At 39.4% G+C, this 19,977-nt stretch overlaps 3 protein-coding genes across 3 annotated transcripts in view; 2 read left to right on the forward strand and 1 right to left on the reverse strand.

Annotated features, from left to right (window-relative positions):
- The window catches only part of scaper (S-phase cyclin A-associated protein in the ER), a 97,549-nt gene extending 95,545 nt beyond the window's left edge, over positions 1–2,004 (reverse strand). Inside the window, exon 1 of the mRNA XM_036534965.1 lies at positions 1,729–2,004. Coding sequence (XP_036390858.1) covers positions 1,729–1,887 — 159 coding nt within the window. The 5' untranslated portion in view covers positions 1,888–2,004. The remainder of the gene's footprint in view (positions 1–1,728) is intronic.
- A 140-nt stretch (positions 2,005–2,144) lies between these two features.
- Positions 2,145–5,501, forward strand: rcn2 (reticulocalbin 2). Its single transcript, XM_036535649.1, has 8 exons — positions 2,145–2,220; positions 2,944–3,113; positions 3,200–3,302; positions 3,518–3,714; positions 3,828–3,941; positions 4,185–4,278; positions 4,464–4,606; positions 5,358–5,501. The coding sequence occupies exons 2-8, from the start codon at positions 2,958–2,960 to the stop codon at positions 5,499–5,501; spliced, it is 951 nt and encodes a 316-aa protein (XP_036391542.1). The 5' UTR covers positions 2,145–2,220; positions 2,944–2,957.
- Positions 5,502–6,162: 661 nt separating this feature from the next.
- Positions 6,163–19,733, forward strand: LOC118782370 (proline-serine-threonine phosphatase-interacting protein 1-like). Its single transcript, XM_036535693.1, has 15 exons — positions 6,163–6,298; positions 8,556–8,656; positions 8,767–8,841; positions 9,631–9,665; positions 9,785–9,891; positions 10,241–10,303; positions 11,487–11,591; positions 12,631–12,676; positions 14,654–14,733; positions 15,091–15,189; positions 16,208–16,304; positions 16,783–16,876; positions 17,370–17,455; positions 17,966–18,084; positions 19,357–19,733. Exons 1-15 carry the CDS (start codon positions 6,266–6,268, stop codon positions 19,486–19,488), a joined length of 1,272 nt encoding a protein of 423 aa, XP_036391586.1. The 5' UTR covers positions 6,163–6,265; the 3' UTR covers positions 19,489–19,733.
- The last annotated feature ends 244 nt before the right edge of the window (positions 19,734–19,977 follow it).

The raw sequence follows: 19,977 nt of genomic DNA on the forward strand, positions 1-19,977 counted from the left end.
CAAATATCTGAGATCAAGACAAGGACCAACACCAATTTTTCCCCAAGACTTAGACTAACCGCACAGTAATGTCCAAGATGGAGGTATGAGCAGAAGACGTAGCTCACGAAAAATTAAAAGGTAGCTTTAACCTTCAAGCATTTTGACAAATATCAAGTAATATGTGTGAAATATATATTCTGATTGTCATCATGACGTTTTCCATTTTTTCAACATCTAAAATCAAGTCTTACAAGGCATAAGTGGATGTAGGTCCATTACATCAGAGCACAATGCATGTTTTTTGCAATTAGGCTATAAAAATACCTATAAAGACTTTTTATATTCATGTTTAGCCAACCTGTAAATAAACTAGTAATTACATATTTCATATATCAGCTCATCCAACACTGCAGTCTGTTTAAACACGTTCACTTTCACCATTTCGTCCTTAGCAGGATTTGTAATTATAATACCAACATTTACATTCAGTGTGTATTTCCGTTCTGCAAACATGTAAAACATGATGTATATACACACACAACACAATTATGGCAACTTGCCTCTGCACTATACTGCAGACAACATCACTTAACAGCACATTAACATGGGCAACGTCCAAGATTCAACAAGTGTTAGTGTACCCCAATACTTTACAACATGCCCATATGCTCTCAGGATTCATTCGTCGACAAGAAATAGTATACTTGCAACATGGAACTGGCTTTGTTTATTTCTTAGATATGAAAAGGAATTTATGAGACGAACAGTATATATGGTTCCAATGTTAATGTATATATACACAGCGTGTCACAGCGTTCTCTGCAATTTAAGTACATGGCAATGTAATTACCATGTAATTACTGACGCCATGAATCCATCCAGTACATAGTGTTTCCAATATCGCATATCGCGGCCTTACCCAGCACATCCGAAAAAACAAAGTCAAGTTCGTTAACAAATAAACTCAACATCTTGGGGTCAAATATCTGGAACTTGGACATCTCGAAACAGTGATGTAACACTAACGACAGCTAACAAATGCATAAAAGGCCGCAGACACCCCAACCACGTTTAATTCTTTTTTTTTTTTTTTTTTTAGTTTCAGACAGTTATCTACATCCATAGCAGCTAAAGACATCCTTCGACATGCGAGTAAACGTTAAGCAACCGTTAAGTTAAATCACACTGGAAAAATGGCGCGTGATGCCGTTTAAGCAGCCAACTGATCTTTAACCTTTTTTCTGCCTCATTAAAACAACAGTTATTAACAAACTAGGAGAATGGAGTAAATTACAGTTATTAGAGACTGCTAACATTACCTACAGATATACCGACTTGACAAGCAGCTACAACTGTCAATTTATGGCATGTCTTTCTAAACAATTCCTGTCCCAATTTCAGCTGAATCTCTGGCAGGTTTCATTACAGTGTCAAGCTAGCTAGTGAGGTAGCTAGCTTGGTGGCTAGCTACATTTTACATATAACGTTCGTAGTTATAACTGTAAAATTAATCGACCTCCTAATTAAGTCTGAATAAAGGAAGGAATAAAATACACCAGTCGACACTGCCAGCTAACGTTAGCTAACAGCTGCCTCCATGGAAATGTTGATGAAAACGCTGCAGGTCAGCAAGCTAAGTCACTAACAATGAGTCAGTGCAACGGAGACAAATTACTTAGTTACCAACGTGAGTTTTCTAGCTGCAAAATATTCGAAAATATACGCAGAGACTTAATACACAGCTACCTTTAAGGTGATGGCTATGGGTGTATTCCTGCCTTTGCCACCTCCAGGGCTGTTGCTCCCAGATCTCTCCATCCCATCTCCGCCTTGGCCCATTCTTGGTCCCAGCCGGTGCTGACCACCGCCACGCCGTCGACCATCATGACGGCTCTCCTTTGACATTTGCGGAACTGGAGCTAATTTTCTGCTTTTGAAACAAAGGCTAACCCAGACTATCTTCTTCTCAACTTCACGCGGATTCAGGGTGTTGTTGGAAACGACACTGGACGTGAAGTGACAGCTGGGACCAACCTAACACGATGCAGGAAGCACCGCCTTATAATGGTGACAGATATTACTGTAATCCAATGGATTTCTTCTGTTTGTTGAAAATGCGGAAACGAAAAACTGAATCTACCAATGAAAATTCACATAACCGGGGTCAATAGAGGGGTTATTATTTGAGCCATGGCAACCAAGTTGTTAACTTAAGCGGGACGAAATATGTTTTCCCTGGTAGGTCTGCGCAGCTAACTTTAACACTTCTGAAGATAACATAAATGGCTAACATTAGCTAAGTTAACGTCCGATAAATGTCATTAGTCATAGACACGTAGTAGCTCATACCTAGACTAGAAGCTAGCGTTAGCTAACTTTCTTGTAGCCCCGAAGAGTCTATAAAATAAGACCTAGCCGGCTAGCCAGCTAACTAATTAGAAAAAAATGTAATTTTTGGTTGTACTAACAGATGCTGGGAGCGATGAGTGAATCAGGCTAGCGTTAGTCGTGTGTAAGCAGTTCAGTGGAATGCAGCACGAACTTTTAGTTAGCTACAGTTAAATAAATTATTTTGCTTTTGGGTGCACAATCATCTAGCTAACTAGCTGTACTCTGTTGGTGATAACACGCATCATCGAATCAGTGAGGCTTACCATAAATAGCTAAAGCTCCGCTTCAACACATGTTTTCAGAGTGTTTTCTGTCAGAGCTGGCTATCTGTCTATGTGGGCAGACATTTTTAACAACGTAGACGAGACAAATTTGGTGAGATAGATGTTCATTGCTTTGTGTAGCACCTAGCTAGTTAACGGGTTAGATAGTGTCGTTATATCCTTGGTGTAGTTACGCGTAGTGTCCAGTGAGTGGCAGTATTTTATTATACGATATTATCGTATGGGCTGACTTTAATTATACCACCATTGCGTTTAACATTTGGTTGTGCTGTCTCCTGTCTTTCAGGTTGTTGGGGCCAAATGATTGTGAAAATGAAGTACACTGTTGTGACTTTTGCGTTGTTTGCGCTGAATTTTGGCTCAGCAGAAAGTACTCACAAGGGCTTTCACGAAGATCATTACTTTGGTGAACAGCACAATCCAGAACATGACGTCAATGTCCTCCTTGGCAATAAGGTACTTTTTAAAATATTGACCATAGTTTATCACTACGTCAAACCACACATCCACCCAATGTTATTTTTGTATTTAATTATTTTTAGGACCATGATGAGATTAAGAAGCTCAGTCCAGTTGAACTGAGGAAGAGAATGGTGGAAATTGTGAAGAAGATTGATACGGATAACGACAAGCTTTTAACTGCAGGTTATGATAAAAATGTTCTTATATGTTGTCTTCTGAGCACATAGAATGAATGAATTTTTAGAGTTAGATATTGGTGTGGTCAAAGTAACATCAAAACACTGTTAGCCTAATACAGACTAGCTTGTTTTCAGTACATTACATTGCATTTAGTCATTTGGCAAATTATGTGTGTTGTAAACTGATGCAAACTTTTTTTTATTCAATTTACTCAACAGAGGAGCTCACTCTATGGATACAGCAGGTTTACAGGCAGTATGCATTGGAGGATGCAGAGGAAAGGTTTCCAGAATTTGATACAAACAAAGATGGTGTTGTGTCTTGGAATGAATATAACATGGTCATGCATGATCACATCATTGATGTAGATGAAAATACGATTCTGGAGGACCCAGAGGAAGAATCGGTTCGATTTGTAAGGTCATTTTCATCAAACCTGTTAATACTGTTAAGGATTGTTTAGCTAGTACAGAATGGGTGTTGGGTACACCTGTTTTTTTACTTTGCTTTCGGCACCTATATTTCCAGCTTCATCTAAAGGAAAAGAGGCGCTTTGAATTTGCTGATGCAGATGGTATACCTGGCCTGAACTTAACTGAATTCCTTGCATTTACTCATCCATCTGAAGTGGATCAAATGGCTGTAAGTCATTACATCACAGTTCCTTAAAGCAGCTGTCGTATTTGGCAGACAGCTGTAGCTTATGCACAGTACTTTTCCAAGATGTATCATTTTAATCTCATGAAGTCATTTTCATCCATTGAAACCATGGTATTTCACTGAGTGTACAGTTTGTTTGTTTAAGGAAATGAAAGAACAAGATGCCACAAGAATATATTCTGTGGTTTTTCATCCTCTAATCCCTTTTTGCTTGAACACACCTAGGATTTTGCCATTGAAGATGTTCTGAACGAATATGACAGGGATGGAGATGGGTTGATCAGCATTGAGGAATTCCTTGGAGACCTTCGGACAAATGGCAAGTACAGCATAGCGTCTTAAGTGGTTTTCTTCTCAGAAGGAAGTCTTTGTCTGTATGCTGTGTTTTTTGTTATGGGTTTGGGGGGTATTGGTAATGGTTTTAGTGTATATGAGCTTCTCATGGTGCAATATCAGCTGTTCTGCTTTCCATTAATTGAGGGGTGTCCCTTTGTTCAATGAAAGCTGAAGATAAACCGTCACAGTGGGAAATCGATGAAACCATTCGATTCAAGCACCTGTATGACCAGGATAAAGATGGCAAACTAAACCGCGAAGAGCAACTTCGCTGGGTAGCTCCAAATAGCTATGGCTCTGCGAGAGAGGAGGTAACAGCTGTCAGTCAGTATTAACCTCACCACTTCCTCCAGATCTTGTCTGGTGTCATTGCACTAAAATATTTCAGTTGACCATATCCAAAAATGAATACACAGTACCTCTTTCCATGGTTATGATTCAGATGCATTATCTGTTTGACTAGCAGATTGGCTTTTTGTCTTATTGTCTGTTTTTCATTATCTTATTTTATTTTGATTTATACTTGTATCATTTGCTTGGGTGTCTTAATTCTGATTATTGTGTGACTTATTTTTACTGGAAAGTGCTTTGAATATTCTTAATATAAATATCAGTTAATACAGCTAGATATTTACTGAACCAGTGATGTTAAAGAGCTCGTTCAATGTGCAACAGCATTACCATAGCTGAGATTCTGGTGACAAGTTTAAGTCCTGAGCTGTTATGTGACACTCTCTGTTTAAGAGGGACTAGACTTTAGTTCTTTCAAATTCTTCAGAATTGAAAAAAAAAATAGTGCAATAGTGCTTAATGGAACAAGTTGTAGGTACACCAGATTTGAATGAGGAGGAACAGTCAAAATGATCTTGTGTGAATGAAAGCAAAGTGTCTGCACCATGATGGAATGGGAACCTCCAGGAGATGTTTTCTGTACTTTGTCATGCCTACATCAGCATTTGCACATATATGTCTGAATGAGTGCTCATCGTAAGTTGAGCCTATATTGTTTTAACATGGATGTAAATGTCAGTCTCTGATTGTTCTCTTCTACCATTAAAACAGGCGATCCACCTGATAAAGGAAATAGACCAAGATGGCGATGAGAGGCTGTCGGAACAGGAGATATTGAAAAATCAACAGATCTTTATGAATAGTGAAGTGACTGATTATGGAAGACAGCTTCATGTGACCCATGACGAATTATAGTTCTATAGTTCTGAATGCCTTTAACCAGTTCACTTTAATAAAGCAACTTTTTCTTTGAACAAAACAAGTTGTTCATTGCATTTGATTTGCAAAGTACTGTGGAGGAACGTACACTGAGCAGAAAGAGTTAAGGTTGTGGTAAAGTGCTTTCTAATTTCACAGTACTGTGTACTTGCACTGATGTGTTATCTATTACAAATTACCTATTATTAACCATCTTTTAAAGTGTTACAAACCTACATTCCACATTCTAGCACATTCAAATCAGTTCACAACTACTGCATTCTATTTGGAAGGGGTGGGGGCAGTAACCTTAACAAAAGCGTCTCAGCAAGCATTGGCTTTGCCACATAGTTATTTTCTAACTTGGGATGTTTGATTTGTACAGTTCTAGACACGTCGAAAGAATTTCTCCTAACGAATGAGGCATGCCTCAGGGCCCATGAAACCATGCATTTCCTTCAAAGACATAATATTCTAGAGGTCTCCGCCAATTCCCCACTCTAATAGCTACACAAGCCAAATGTTGTTATCACAGAAAGCAGGCTGGCTGTGGTCAATGACATCATCTGCCAGTGCTTCCTCATTTGAGGTAACCCTTCGTTCCGGGGTGTGAGAAGTGAGGGGTTTCTCTGCGTGTTTCGTTTTTTCTTCCGTTACCTGTTACGCTGATTTATGTTAAAGACTGGACTTTGTTTCCAACCCCCAAAGTATTAGAGAAAAGAAGTTTGTGTGTCAGTCCAGAACAGGGGCAGCTAGCTAAGATGACATCTTTGCACTTCAAAGATGCTTTCTGGGTAAGTTACAGAAACCGACGCTTGTCCGGTCGTACTCCGCTCGTCTATCTATGGTACCCCGTGCAATGTAATAACTTTGACAGCTGTGGAGATCTATCTGTAATGGGGTACATAACCAGGTTCTTTTGATGTGTTCTTGCAGTTACATATACATTGTTTATATTTTGTGAAATGTCTCCACGCAGTACTAAAAATCCACGCAGGAGATTATCTTTTTCCTCTTAAAGGCAATGTATCAAGTGTTTCCAGCATCATCCATCTGAATGTGGAAAAAAAGTTACACATCTATATTGCACTGCTTTTATACATATTCAAAATACTTATACTTACTTTTTCAAATACCACGCGTGCATCTGCGATTACTAGAAAGCAACCTCACAGAGTATGTGCAAAGCTTGGTTTCCATTTAGAAATAAAAAGTATGTTGTAAACAACATTATAACTTTATAATGTGAAATGTGCTGAACTCTTTTGTTAAAGTCTGTACTGTGCACATTAGGCAGACATCTGACATTGTTTAGTGCATCATTTAGAACAGCATTAATATACATAAATGAACAGACCACTAGACTGAAAAAATCAAGCTTGTTAAACCATATGCAGATGTAAGCCAAACACATTATTGGTACACATTGTAATAGTGTATGCTAAAGCATTGCTTCTGTTCATGAAGAGGACTCGGTATCTGATATTCATGCATCACCACATGTTTTGAAGTCCTGTGTTTCTACCAGAGAAAATTTAACTATCGTAACGGAAATGCAATGAAATATCAGAGTAGTTCAATGTAAAAATGACACAGATGCCAATAAGTATATGATTCACATTTTAGTGGTTTTAAACACACAGTTTAATTTTAATTAAAATATATGCACCAAAATCTTCTCATGTATATTGTAAAGGTGGAAGAGGAGGACCAAGATATGTTCAAAACATTGTCCATTTCCTCTGCTACACCCTTGGTCTAGTGTTAAACTGTTACTGCAATGGATGGAGCTTATTTTGCTCAGCTGGGTTTTTTTTTCATAGCAGAGCATCCATTGTGGCTGTGGTCACAGCGTTCTTTAAATACTGTTTCAGCAGTGCAGTGGTGATCATCCACCTCGTTTCTCGATCATTGACATGGGCTTCCTGTTAATGGTTTATGTGAGGTGACACCTCACTATCTGACCTTTTTATTTTGACAATGAAGCATTCAGAACTGAATTTCTTTGAAGGCACAGCACATTAATCCTCCATTTAGCTTTTCACATGGAACTGTATACATATTATATACATCACCTATACAGACAGAGAGGCAGACAAAATGATAGAGAAAGAGAGTGAAAATTTTGTCAGAAGATAGTTATTCACATATGTTAATAACTGACAGAATCTAAATTCCAACAATGAAAATTTTGTAACTTCCAGCTGTTCTAAAACAATACTCTTTGGCATTGTAGTAATCTCTTGAGCAGCCTCAGGATGATCTCACAGGCATCAGACAGGCGGCATCAGGAGGTGTGGCTGTACCTCTCCCTGCTGCAGGTCTGGGCGTGGTCTTATGAAACTGGTCCTGCTTCAACCTGCCCCTGTCAAAGCAAAAGCCCCACCTTCATTTCATAGCATTTTGAGTAACACACTCTGTATCAATTCTCAGGTCACATGACTGGCAACATGGCACCCAATCCATAAAATGCAGATGTTCTACAGGCAACCCAAAGGCTGTCTCAGACATTTTAAAGATAATTAGTCAATTGCAATGATCTTATAAACAATTTAAGGTTTCAATGTATATCACTGATACTTTGAAGTTTATTAAAAACTGAAATGGTTGTTCCCAATCTCACTTATCTGGGAACAGCTGTTCCAGTGCTAGAACATTGATTCTATATTTGAGGATTAAACCCCATCTGAGGTCATTGCAATTGCTCAACAAACATTAATATTGTATAAAGCACGCACCTGGCAGTAACGGAAGCAAGTTAATTTTGCCCCACATCATTTCCAGATTGATGATTAACAAACAATAACAGGTCTTTGCAGAGACTGAGTGTTTCAGCTGTTCTTAGGACAGTAGAGAGTAGAGAGTAGAGACAGTAGAGACACTTGAGATTACTGTTCCAACTTTGCATTTTATTTGCGTTTCAGGGCTGTAAATAACACTAAGGCTATCGGTCAAATTTCAGGGAAAGTCCCACTGTGGGTAACATATAAGGTGACTGTAAAAACTGATGTTTGGTTGTTTAAAAGCTCACACTGCCATCTCTCTCTGCAGGGGGGGGATTTCACCAGTCATCTTGGGTACGAGACTCTGGCACAGAAAATGAGAGATGGCCGACGTGTGTGCAGGGACTTGGAGGATCTTCTGAAGATGAGGTGAGAACCACAGGGTGCTACCAAAATCAAATTTTGGTTATATGAGCTCTATGATGTCTGGTGTCTGGCGACAGATAGGAACAGTGTGTTTCTATGTCTGTCCTGCTCAGGGCTCAAGCGGAGGAGAGGTATGGGAAGGAGCTGGTGACGATAGCTGGGAAGGCCGGAGGTCAGACTGAGATCAGGTAAGCTGCTGTTCTCTTACTGTGCATGCGTGTGTTAAAATACTCTAATGTGTGTAAGTCTGTTAGATGTGAATGATGCTTGATGATAGCAATGTGTTGCATCAATTTTTCTGGCACCATTTCTGTTCACTGTTCATGTTGTGGGCCAGAATGGGAGTGCCTTCTTATTTCAAGCAGTTGGGTCATAAATGCACACACACACACACACACACACATACTCTTTTAGTTGTATGGTTTAAAAAGGAGATCAACTGTGTCTTTGTTTCCAAAGACATTGGAACAACATTCATACACAATTTCAAAATTGAAAATTCATGTCTTAGTACAGTACATGTACACACATCACACGTCATTGCAGAGATGAGTTCAAAATGTACTTTTTAAGTCAGTGTTGGTGTAGACTATGCATATTTGCATCATGGAGCAGATATTCAGGGTTGCCCTGTTTTTAATAACAGGATATTAACAGTGACTAATACATTGAGGCAGTGTTTGTGGGCAGTAGCATTGATGATTCATGCCATCTTGTAACCCCTGCTCCTCCCGTGGAAAGTTCTGCATTAGGTGAACATGAAGGAAGCGGTTATGAGTATAAGCATTAAATATAATTTTCTGATATGTAGGTATGAGACAGTTTACCTTCTAAGCAGGGGCTGGTGTAAAAAGGAGGTACCCTAAGACATTTTTTAATCCAATCTAGAACATAAAAATAATGTGTGATTATGTTGTAATTATCAAATGTGGTTGCTTTCATGTCCTTAACATGATTTTCACTTCTTCTGTTAACAGTTCTTTGAGAGCATCGTTCGACCAGCTCAAAGCTCGTAAGTTGAGTACCACTCCCCCACCCTCCACCACACTGAATGTTTTCTTTCCCTCTCTTCATTGTGTGCCCTCCCAACAAACTAATGTTATGTAGCTTAAGTGTGGAATATTTTTCCAGAAATCGAGAACATTGGGCATTTACACATCCAGCTGTCTGTAATGCTGAAGGAGGAAGTGAAGAGGATGGAACAGTTCCGAGAGCGACAGAAAGAACAGAGGAAGAAGGTTCGAGTCTGAATTTGTTTACTCTGACCGAAAATAGAATTACCCTAAAATCCCTTGACCAAATGAAAGGAGTATGTAGACCCATGTCGTGCACTATGTCATGCACTTCTGCTATGTCCAGAAGTGAAAAAGATATTCATTACCTTTTATCCAGTACCTTTAACTTAATTAACTTTTACTTAATAGCTGAGACAAAGCTCCTTTATGCGGCATCAGTCTATGATAATGTTGCTGCACATTAAGAAGAGAAGGGATTAAGTTTTACTGAAGTGCTTCTGAAAAGGCTGTGCATTTATTCGCAATGCACTGTTTTGCTGTCTATTATCCACTCTTTCTTGTTCTTTAACAGTTTGAAGGAGTCATTGAAAAAGTTCAAAAGTTGAAAGTGTCATTATACAAGAAGACAATGGAGGTGAGGCATTTTTATTGTGGCTGAGGCATGTCCTAATTTATCTTGGGAGTGTAAAATCGATTACGTCAAAAGTGAGAAATGTGTGTCTTTGCTAAGAAGAAGACAAGGGGAAGTATTATTTTAGACATGCACACACACACAGTCACACGCACACACACACAGACACACACGCACATGCACATGCACACATACACAGCACTATCTGCTTTGTATGACCTGTACACATCTTGCCCTTGTGCCTGTTGTTTGCCCATTATATGCACTTTTGTACGTCGCTTTGGATAAAAGCGTCTGCTAAATGAGTAAATGTAGATGTAAATGTAAAAACACACACAGACGCAGGCACACACAAACCACACAAATATTTATGTCCTTTAACCATGCACAGTGTTTTGTGGTTACAGTCATGCACCAAAAGGAACCAGTCAAATGTTCACCTACAGTGTTACACCCCACAGATGAACTTGAAATGTGTGTAACATGGTTTTAACCACAAACAGCCATAGCAGAACATTGATCATGGAAAAATGTCTTTTACTAAGCTGCCCTGGAGTGTGCACCATGGCTTCAGATTTTAATATTGGCACGCTAAGCTTCATGTTGACAATATCAGTACCTGCACAACGCGCGTGTCACAAATCAAAGTGTTAAAATTTGCATGAAGTTCAAGGGCAATAAATTCTGTGCAGCTTCGTGGAAGTGACATCGCAGGAAGTCTTGCTTCACTGCTTTTGCTTTTATTTATGTCTTAGGGCCCATGCAGCTTGCTCAACTGCGAATTGTTCCTGCCTCCTATCTTACTGCAGTTTCCTGTAGAACAAGTGCAGTGCCCTGTCACATGCTCCACAGGAGTAGTGTGCAGAAATATGCTCAACGGTGCAGCAGCTCTTTGCCCAGAAAAGACAAATGTTGGGTCATTCTGGAGGGTGACTGCAGTCCCTTAATAATAATAATTAGAAAAAGAAGAAGAAGAAGAAGAAGAACTTCATTTATATGGCACTTTTCATACATAAGCATGCAGCTCAAACAAATAAATAAGCATATAAAATATACATAAAATACAATAACATTTTATGTATACATACATGTATGTGTGTGTGTGTGTGTGTGTGTGTGTGTGTATACACATTAAAATGTGTATTTTCTGTGTATAATATTTTTTTGTGTATAATTATTTCCCTAGTCTAAACGGTCCTATGAGCAGAGATGCAAAGAGGCTGATGAGGCAGAGCAGGCCGTGGAGAGGCTGAACACCATGGCCAACGTCACACCCAAGCAGTCTGAGAAGGTAAAGTGGACAAAGCCGAGCTGACTATGCATGAACCATACTGTGAACCATACGGTGATTGCCACCTTCATCATAGTGTAGGCCAACAGCTTTGAGTATCCGCAGTGGCATGGTTTACTTAGTGCTGGGCAAGGCTTCCTGAACATGGCCGCCTGGTCTGTGCTAAAATATGTCAAAATCAATGTTATTTTATGATTTTGTACTCAAACAGCAGGGTCGACTCATTATACTTTGGTCTGGCTGATAACACTTCCTTTTCTAGAATAAGGCGTTTAGTTTCAGCAACTGAGTTTCAGTAACTGAGTGCTCAGACATTCACACACTCCATTCTGCCAGTCTACTCCATTAATCAGTGAATCAAGTCAGCATGCAGGCAAGCAAATTTACCCTGTTTTTAAAGCCACTGTTTGCCTCAGACCCTGTTACAAAAAATGAATGCATTAATTGAGGCATTAAACCATCATACATGGAGAGGCCCCAGGGAAGAGTTCTTCTCTGCAAGCTTTGCCTCATATTTCTGATGTCAGGTCATCTCATAATGAATAGATCCATCTAGATTAAAGCCCCTTTATGTTGCCAATACAATTTTGAAGATTCCTGTTTTGAGAGTAACAACGGCTCTCTTAGATCTTAGATCAAGGAAACGCAGAGGTTAATCAGTCTTGGTGTGTGTTAGTGTTGAAGATTGAACAGGGCTTCATCCCAGCATTACCAATGAGCACACACTGTAGATATATACTACACTGGGTGTGTACTGTGTACTACCAAAACTGCCACTTCCTGCAACTGAAATCATGACAATAAACAGGTGTGTGTGTGTGTGTGTGTGTGTGTGTGTGTGTAAAATGGAATTATATGGTACTAGGAGAAGGGCCACAGAATGAATACTGAAGAAGGAGTGACAGTCCTCCACCTCCAGCTACGTGCCTATTATGTCCTGTCATTACTTCCAAAAGGATAACTGAGTGATCTTTGCTCTCCCGTTGAAGAATTGTCACTGGCCGTCTTGGTGATGAGTGTCCTCCCTTTCCTGTGCTAGGTGCAGAATAAGGCCAGGCAGTGCAGAGAAGTGGTCAACGAGGCTGGTGAGTGTGCCAACACTTCAAGAACTCAACTTCCTGTAGAACTCGAAGTTATTTCCAGTGAAGCTTTAAGTAATCGGTTAATTGCACACTGAGTGTTCGGTGTTTTTCCCCATTATGTTTCTTTTTTTCAGCCAGGTTTTGGAAATATTTTGTAACTACTTCTTGGGAAGGCAATGCCAATGGCAGATCATTCGTAAGAACACATTATGAAAATAAGCACATGCTGAAACTTGAGAAAAGGAAGAAGGCGCTTTTGCTTGAAGTTCATGCTGCTCGTCGGCTGCAGGCAACGTGCATCACCTCTTTTAAACCTTGCATTTCAAAGAGGAGTGCACGTGTGCGTTTGGCTCTGGTTTACCAGACGGAACTTACTGCAGGGTTAACGCCCTCTTTTGCGGTGAATTTGGTTAAATAGAACATTTCTCCTAAAATGTTTTACTTTACATTTTCTTTCCAAAGAAAGAATTTTTTTTTCCCAAAGAAAATGTTAAGAGCTCAGTGGCCTCCATATTTATAACATTGACTAAATAGGAACAAACACATGCCAAAAAAAAAAATCATACATATTGGAGCATTTTCTGTTTATAAATGTGTTTAGAAGTTATTCATTCATTTTTACAACATTGCACAAAGAAAAATTATACTGTTCTCTGATAACAGACTTTATTTCAAGTAACATGGAGGGTCATATTTATTCACATCCTTGTAAATAGTATTTTATGAATCCTCCTCTGGCAGACTGATAAGACAATTCCTGTAATGTTTTATGTGTTTCTGTTAACATTCCCCCCTGCAGAATTGCTCTAGGTCTTTTCTTTTGGCTTTCATTGGTGAACCTACCTGCTTGAGTTTGAAGCACAAATACTCATTTGGTCTGAGTTCTGATAATCAAGATGATCAATTGAGACCATTTATTTTGTGCCCAATGCCCATTTCTTTGTAAATTTGGATAACTACTTGGGATCATTGTCACCCTGAAATGTCCATTTTGGCTAAATTGAGATTCTTGGCAGATGTACCCAGGTTTTTGACCAAAATATGTGTGTGTTTGTTCAAAATTCCCTACTTGTTAATAAAGAGCTCCTGGACCCTCAGATGCAAAACCGCTCCAAAACATGATAAACTCCCACCAGATTTCACCAGATTTTCACCGTAGGTTCTTTGTCAACATAGGAATCAGCTTCTTATGCCAATCATATGTTGATGCACTGACCCAAAACCTTAACTTTGTAACTTTGAATGGTTCTTTTGACATTTTGCATCGGCAGTTTGTTTAGAAGATCCCCAATTGTCTTTGGATTACAATTGCCAGCTGAATCACTTCTCTCACAGGGCATGGTGGCAAGACAGACATGCATTGTCTTCCTGGCAGGTTTCCCACTGCACCAGTAACATTAACATTAAATTTCTTAAAAGACACTAACGGTGGAAAGTAGTGCATTCAACTTTTTGTGAATTTCTTTATAGACATTTCCCAATTTGTGGAGGTCAGGGATCATTTCAGAGAGCTCTCTGACCTGATAACGCATGCTGCTGATGATCTTCGTCTGTGGAGTAATACCTTTTATACTTCAGGGAAACAGGGGGCCTTTGGATACCTCTGTATAGCTCTAGAAGCTTCCATTGATCTTCCAGTAAGAAAATGTTGTTGTAGATATCAGTTATCGGATTTGCTTTGAAAGATTATTTAAAGGTGTGAATAAATGTGACCCTCATCTTCTGGATTAAAATTTAATTTTTGTCAATGTCTGAATTTTCTCTGAGCAGTGCTGTTGATTTAAACATAACATTCAACAGCTTTTTTAGGCAGAAAAATGATGCTGTGTTTCTTGTTTCTACTCAGTTCATGGTGCAAAAAAAATATGGGTACTGTATATGAAGATATATCTGTATAAGAGCAACGTAAGCATTAGCTCAGCAGGGAGAGATGAAAGGTGATGGTGAAAGATTTAATCGGGAGCTTTTTCTTTTCTGTAGAGAAGCAATACATGGCCAACATCGACCAGCTGGACAAGATTCGCCAGGACTGGGAGAGCACACATGAGAGCACGTGTGAGGTAGACTGAATCACACCGTTAGCAACCCCTCAGCTCCCCAGCTAAAGTTTGCTTACAGTAATTCCTTTTATGCTAGCTGTGACTTTCACATTGTGTAGCCTCACCAGTATTACTTCAGCTTGAGTGTTTTTGGAGTGGGTTCCCAGGTTTGGTGCATCTACCTAGCAGAGCAGAAATTGCCAAACTAAGCTATGCTACAGACAGAAAACAAACCAATCTGAGAATTTGGTGACTGGAGGGAAAGGAAGTTGTGTGGTCACTGCTATATCTTTTTTAGCCCCCTGAAAACTGCTTGTTGGTGTGAAAGCCCTATCACATACCTGTTGTATTAATAAATTGACCTGGTCTATGTTCTAGGTCTTTCAGCAGCAGGAGGAAGACCGCATCAGTGTTCTGAGGAACACCATGTGGGTGCACTGCAACCACTTCTCCTTGCAGTGTGTCCGAGACGACGAGGTCAGTACAGTGCAGGTTTTTAATACTGAGCTACAATTTGCACAACACCTTTACCTCATAGATCCATCTCCAGTGGTAAAGTCTCTTATCAACTTTGTGCCAGGCCTGATAACAGCATCCATGGGCATATACACTGATACACATACACTGATGTGATAATGTGTGAGGAAGCAAGGCCATGCTTTTCACAAAACAAAATAAACCTATTAAAAAAAAAAAAAAACAGAAATAATTTATTTTAAAGCGCAAGCAAAGAAACCCAGCCTTGGACACAAGGACTGCAAGCTGCTTACAAGAGTGTCTTAACAGCACCCACACAACTGTATTTAATGTGCTTCTGATTAGGCAGGTGTGGTCAATTAAACAATAGCTGGCTTCACACACAGGTAATTAAAATGACAAACAGTTACACAATTAGTAGTTAACAGATTTTGATGGAGTTGGTGATCTGCTATTGGTAGGTTTGAACTGGCCTGAAGACAAAGACAAAGACACAACTATCAATTAACAACATTCAGTTTCTAGGGGACAGGTGAAGCCTCTCCTTCACGTAATGCATGTACAAAGTCAGAGTGATCCAAAGGTCACAGGTGATTCACTTGCACCCTTGATTGATGGTAGATCTTTCTCAGTACATACGGCATAACAGAGTAATAGTCAATGCACCTAGCTGCAATTATGGCCAGGCTGTCATACATACCTCAGTTTAGCTCATTGTTACCAGGCATTGTAAAGGCTAGCTGACTAAGGCTGGCTTGACACTTGTCTGAAGTGAGCTAAAATCTGTCTGTTCAAAAAAATATGTTCAGGCTTACTCTCCAGAACATGAAAAACAGCTTGGTAGCTCTACCTCTTTGAGCTTTACCATATTTCCTATAATTACTGATATTATTAATAAAAAAATCCCCTTACTTGTCTTTGGTACATTAGGTTTTTTTTTTTTTTAAGAAAACCAGTCAAACAACAGTATTATATGATGCAATACACTGTGTGAGGTCTAACTACTGTCTGTTTGCAGTTATATGAGGAGGTGAGACATAGTCTCGAACAATGTGACATCACTAATGATATGAACTACTTTATTGATCTTAAGAAGACCGGATCAAATCGACCAGGTAAGCCAAATCCAAATTCAATGTAATCTGTATATGCTTGCAGGCAGGATTTTGATAGATTTCTTATACAACCTTTTACTGATTTCTTAACTTTGGGCAAAACATTTAAATAAAGGTTGCTTTGATTTTTGAAACAAACCATTTCACTGAAATGAGAAAAGGGTTGAGTAAGAAATTGGAAAAAAATTATATGCATTAAAGCATATTGAGGTTACATTGAATTAGGGCACTATTATAATGGGCAAAGTTGACTATAATCATTGATCACAGTTAATAATAACTGATTATCACTAATAATCAAAAAATAATTGAAAGTTGATGTTTTGCTATTTAAGTTCTTATTTTATTGCCATTTTAGCCATCTTAATATTGCACATAATTTCATACAGTAATATGAATTTATTAAAATATCAATAATGACAATAATGATAATCTGTTCCAGTCTCATGGTCGATAAACTGCATCCTTGTATCCCCAGCTCCCATTGTCTTTGAGAGTTACTATGAGAGGGATCACCCTCCAGACAGCAACGGCAGTGTACGGTTCGGAGTAGGAGGTGCCATGATTAAAAGGTCAGAGTCACTCACTTAATAATATACTGACGGGAGTCCTCAGGAACAAGGTTGCCAGATTGGGAAAATGTAAGTGGGTAGATATGACGTGCAGAGAGAGATGTCAGAGGGAAAAGGATAAATTGAAATGTGGTTTGAAAAGAGAGACTTATTTAGTATTTAGATGAAAAAAAAATTGTGGTTTCTTGCTGGTGTAGGTGTGTCTGTGGTGGGGATGGGGAAGTGGGTTACATGCTGCAGAGGATTTTCAATTTGATTCATAACATTTAACGAGAACCACACTACCCTGTATTTGAGTGTGGTAGCACAAATACACAAATATATTTCAGTTAATTGTTCCTTACATGTTTTACACAGAAGATTATACCATGTTCAAAGATGTATACCATGTCACATGATTTTCTTTATACGAATTCATTCAGTCACTTGCACATATTTCAGTTTTATCATTTTTTATAGTTACTCACATCTTACTGTTGGCTCCCATTTTTAGGTTTTCTAATCTACTGCATGGGAGCTGTACCACTAGCTCGAAGATGACCACCAATGATTGTTCGCAGCCTGCCACAGCACCTTGTGGTTAGTATTGAAATAGCCTGGAATGCAGTGAGTTTAATGTTCACCGTAACAAAGGTATGGACAGGCCAGAATCTGAACCTTGGACTGAAGTTAAAGCAAAATGTTCCCTTACTAGCAGAAATTGTATGTAGAACGACACAGTAGGCACTGTCATTGTCTGAGGAAAGTTGAAGGGGAAGCCTTTTAAAATGATCTCAGTGAGGATGCTAAGTGGAAAGTATTTTCATATATCAGCCCCTAGAGGGCGATAGATGGAAATTAGTCACAAGTTCTTAGCATTCTGACTTGATCTTACCGTTTAGACATTAAGCATAACTGTATTACTGTAACATCAAATGCAGTGGCTGTACTCTGTTGAGAGACATTGTTAAAGCCGCCTAACACACAGATGGCAGTCTGACTTTTAGGCTCAGTAAAAGAGCGTGCTTGGTTATGTTGGCTGGTTGTGTTGATTGCATCGGTTCAATCCGACACCTAAAGTGGTTTTCTTTACTGACTACGCTTTTTAAGCCCCGGAGGAAAAGTCAGATGGAGTATATGCATCCATACCTGGCTGTCAGCAGGAGGCACCGAAACATGAGGTGACAAAGGAGGATGAATACATAGCACTCTATGACTATGTGGCTCAGGTGGGTCACAGTTTTCACAGGTGACTTTTCAATGGCAGGATTACCAGTTAGGAATACTAATTACAGCTACAAAGCTTTTTTAATTTTGTATTGAATCATTACTGTTTTGATGAACTTGTTTTCCTTTGTTTGTATGTTTTGCCCTGTCTGTCATCAAATGAAAGTACAAATATTGTGCATATCAATGTAATGTGTAGTTGCCAATGCATGTTCATGTCCATGATTAGTATTTACTAGTATTTACATGATTTTTTATTCATGTTAGTGCATGTCAATGATATGTTAACATTTTTATTTTTACTTGCATATCATGAAGTGATAGCTCCAGGCCCACCAAGTAGCCTTCTCCTTTGCAGGCCACATTTCATTGATGTGCATGAAAATGGAATGCAAGCTGTTGAAAATGCTTGCTAAAAAATATATGTTATAGCACAACAGTTGGGGTGCTGTTGTTTAACTATTTGAACCACATTTACATTCATACTGGTGAAATTCAACATCAAATATCTCAGCCATTTCACCATTATTTTGAAGAGATTTTATATATCAGCTCTGACGATGAAAAGCAACACATTGTGATCATGGTTGCAAAAATGCATGCTGTTGTTGTTGTAAACAAAACAACACAAATATGTATTTACATCAGTGCAAAGTTTTCCCTCAAATACTTTTTAGTGAAAATTTTACTGTTAAAACTTCAAGTCATTTGTGCTGTGAACAATACCAGTGCCTTTCTACAACTGAATTGTTGGAGCTGTAGATTTTATTTACTCCCCCATTCATTTTAATGCTGTTTGTATAGCAACACACTAACATTTCGTAACCTCAGGCCCTGCAGTATCAACCAAACAATATAGCCATCTCGTCTCAATCAGACGCTGACCCCAAACTCCCCCCACCATCTAGCATGGCTGCAACACTCCACCCCACCCCACATCCACAGCCACAGCCACCAGCAGCACCAGTCCTTGGCTCACTAGTCCCTGACTGCCCTGCCCACATCAACACTTTAATCCTAGGAGCCCACGGTTAAGACTCCCTCCATGTTTTTTTTTTTTTTTTTTAAATCAAAGTGATTTTTAAGGACTTTCAGAAAAATTTGAAGCACCACTGTTTTTACCCAACGAGCAACTCGGTAGGTGTGGTCTCACACACAGTGGCTGCACAGTTTTAAGCAGTAGATGACTCTGTGTGTGAGTCAGACACACATACACACCCTGTGTGAGCAATACAGACTGCAGCCATGCTTACTCCACCCTCTGCTGTCTGCAGACTCAAGATGAGCTGTCCATCGCAACGGGGGATGTTGTCAAGGTGACGCAGCAGTGTGAGGATGGCTGGTGGAGGGTGGAGAGGAACGGGCAGGCGGGACTGGTGCCAGGATCATACCTCAGCAAAGCATGACCATAAATACAGATAAACACACACACACACAAGTACATACACGTGGAACCTCATCAATCCAAAATTCCTACCCTGGTCGTGTGTCAATCACCTGAAATTCCTGCAAGTGCATGTGTGTGCCAATTGGCGGGTCCCCTCTGACCTGTCTTCTTCATATTCTTACTCTGTAATCCACTCACACACAGTTACATAGTCTGTCTTAACAGTTGTGTTGCCACTGACAACAGAACAGTTCCACACCCCACAAGGCCACTGACTTTATCAGACTATCAGAAACACACATCATAAAATAACAGCATATTGGACAAATGCAAGTGTCGAGATATAAAGTGTTTTTTTAATGCAAATGCAATAATCAGACTAGTGTCTGGTGGATGCTACTGTTTGGTATGGGGCACGGCCAAGACATGCCTTTCAGTCTCAGGTCTTGCTGATTTTACAGTAGCACAGCACAGAGCTCATCCATCTTTTGAAGTTCACCAGTCTTCA

This window comes from Megalops cyprinoides, chromosome 8, assembly GCF_013368585.1.
Source record: "Megalops cyprinoides isolate fMegCyp1 chromosome 8, fMegCyp1.pri, whole genome shotgun sequence".
Lineage (NCBI taxonomy): Eukaryota > Metazoa > Chordata > Actinopteri > Elopiformes > Megalopidae > Megalops > Megalops cyprinoides.

What these genes read in the sequence shown, in the direction of transcription:
- rcn2 (XM_036535649.1), top strand. Translation starts at nt 2,958, where the DNA reads ATGATTGTGAAAATGAAGTACACTGTTGTGACTTTTGCGTTGTTTGCG. An exon ending in CGACAAGCTTTTAACTGCAG is followed by an intron (nt 3,303 to 3,517) that starts GTTATGATAAAA and finishes TTTACTCAACAG; the next exon opens with AGGAGCTCACTCTATGGATA. An exon ending in TGGAGACCTTCGGACAAATG is followed by an intron (nt 4,279 to 4,463) that starts GCAAGTACAGCA and finishes GTTCAATGAAAG; the next exon opens with CTGAAGATAAACCGTCACAG.
- LOC118782370 (XM_036535693.1), top strand. Translation starts at nt 6,266, where the DNA reads ATGACATCTTTGCACTTCAAAGATGCTTTCTGG. An exon ending in AGAAAGAACAGAGGAAGAAG is followed by an intron (nt 9,892 to 10,240) that starts GTTCGAGTCTGA and finishes GTTCTTTAACAG; the next exon opens with TTTGAAGGAGTCATTGAAAA. An exon ending in AGAAGTGGTCAACGAGGCTG is followed by an intron (nt 12,677 to 14,653) that starts GTGAGTGTGCCA and finishes TCTTTTCTGTAG; the next exon opens with AGAAGCAATACATGGCCAAC.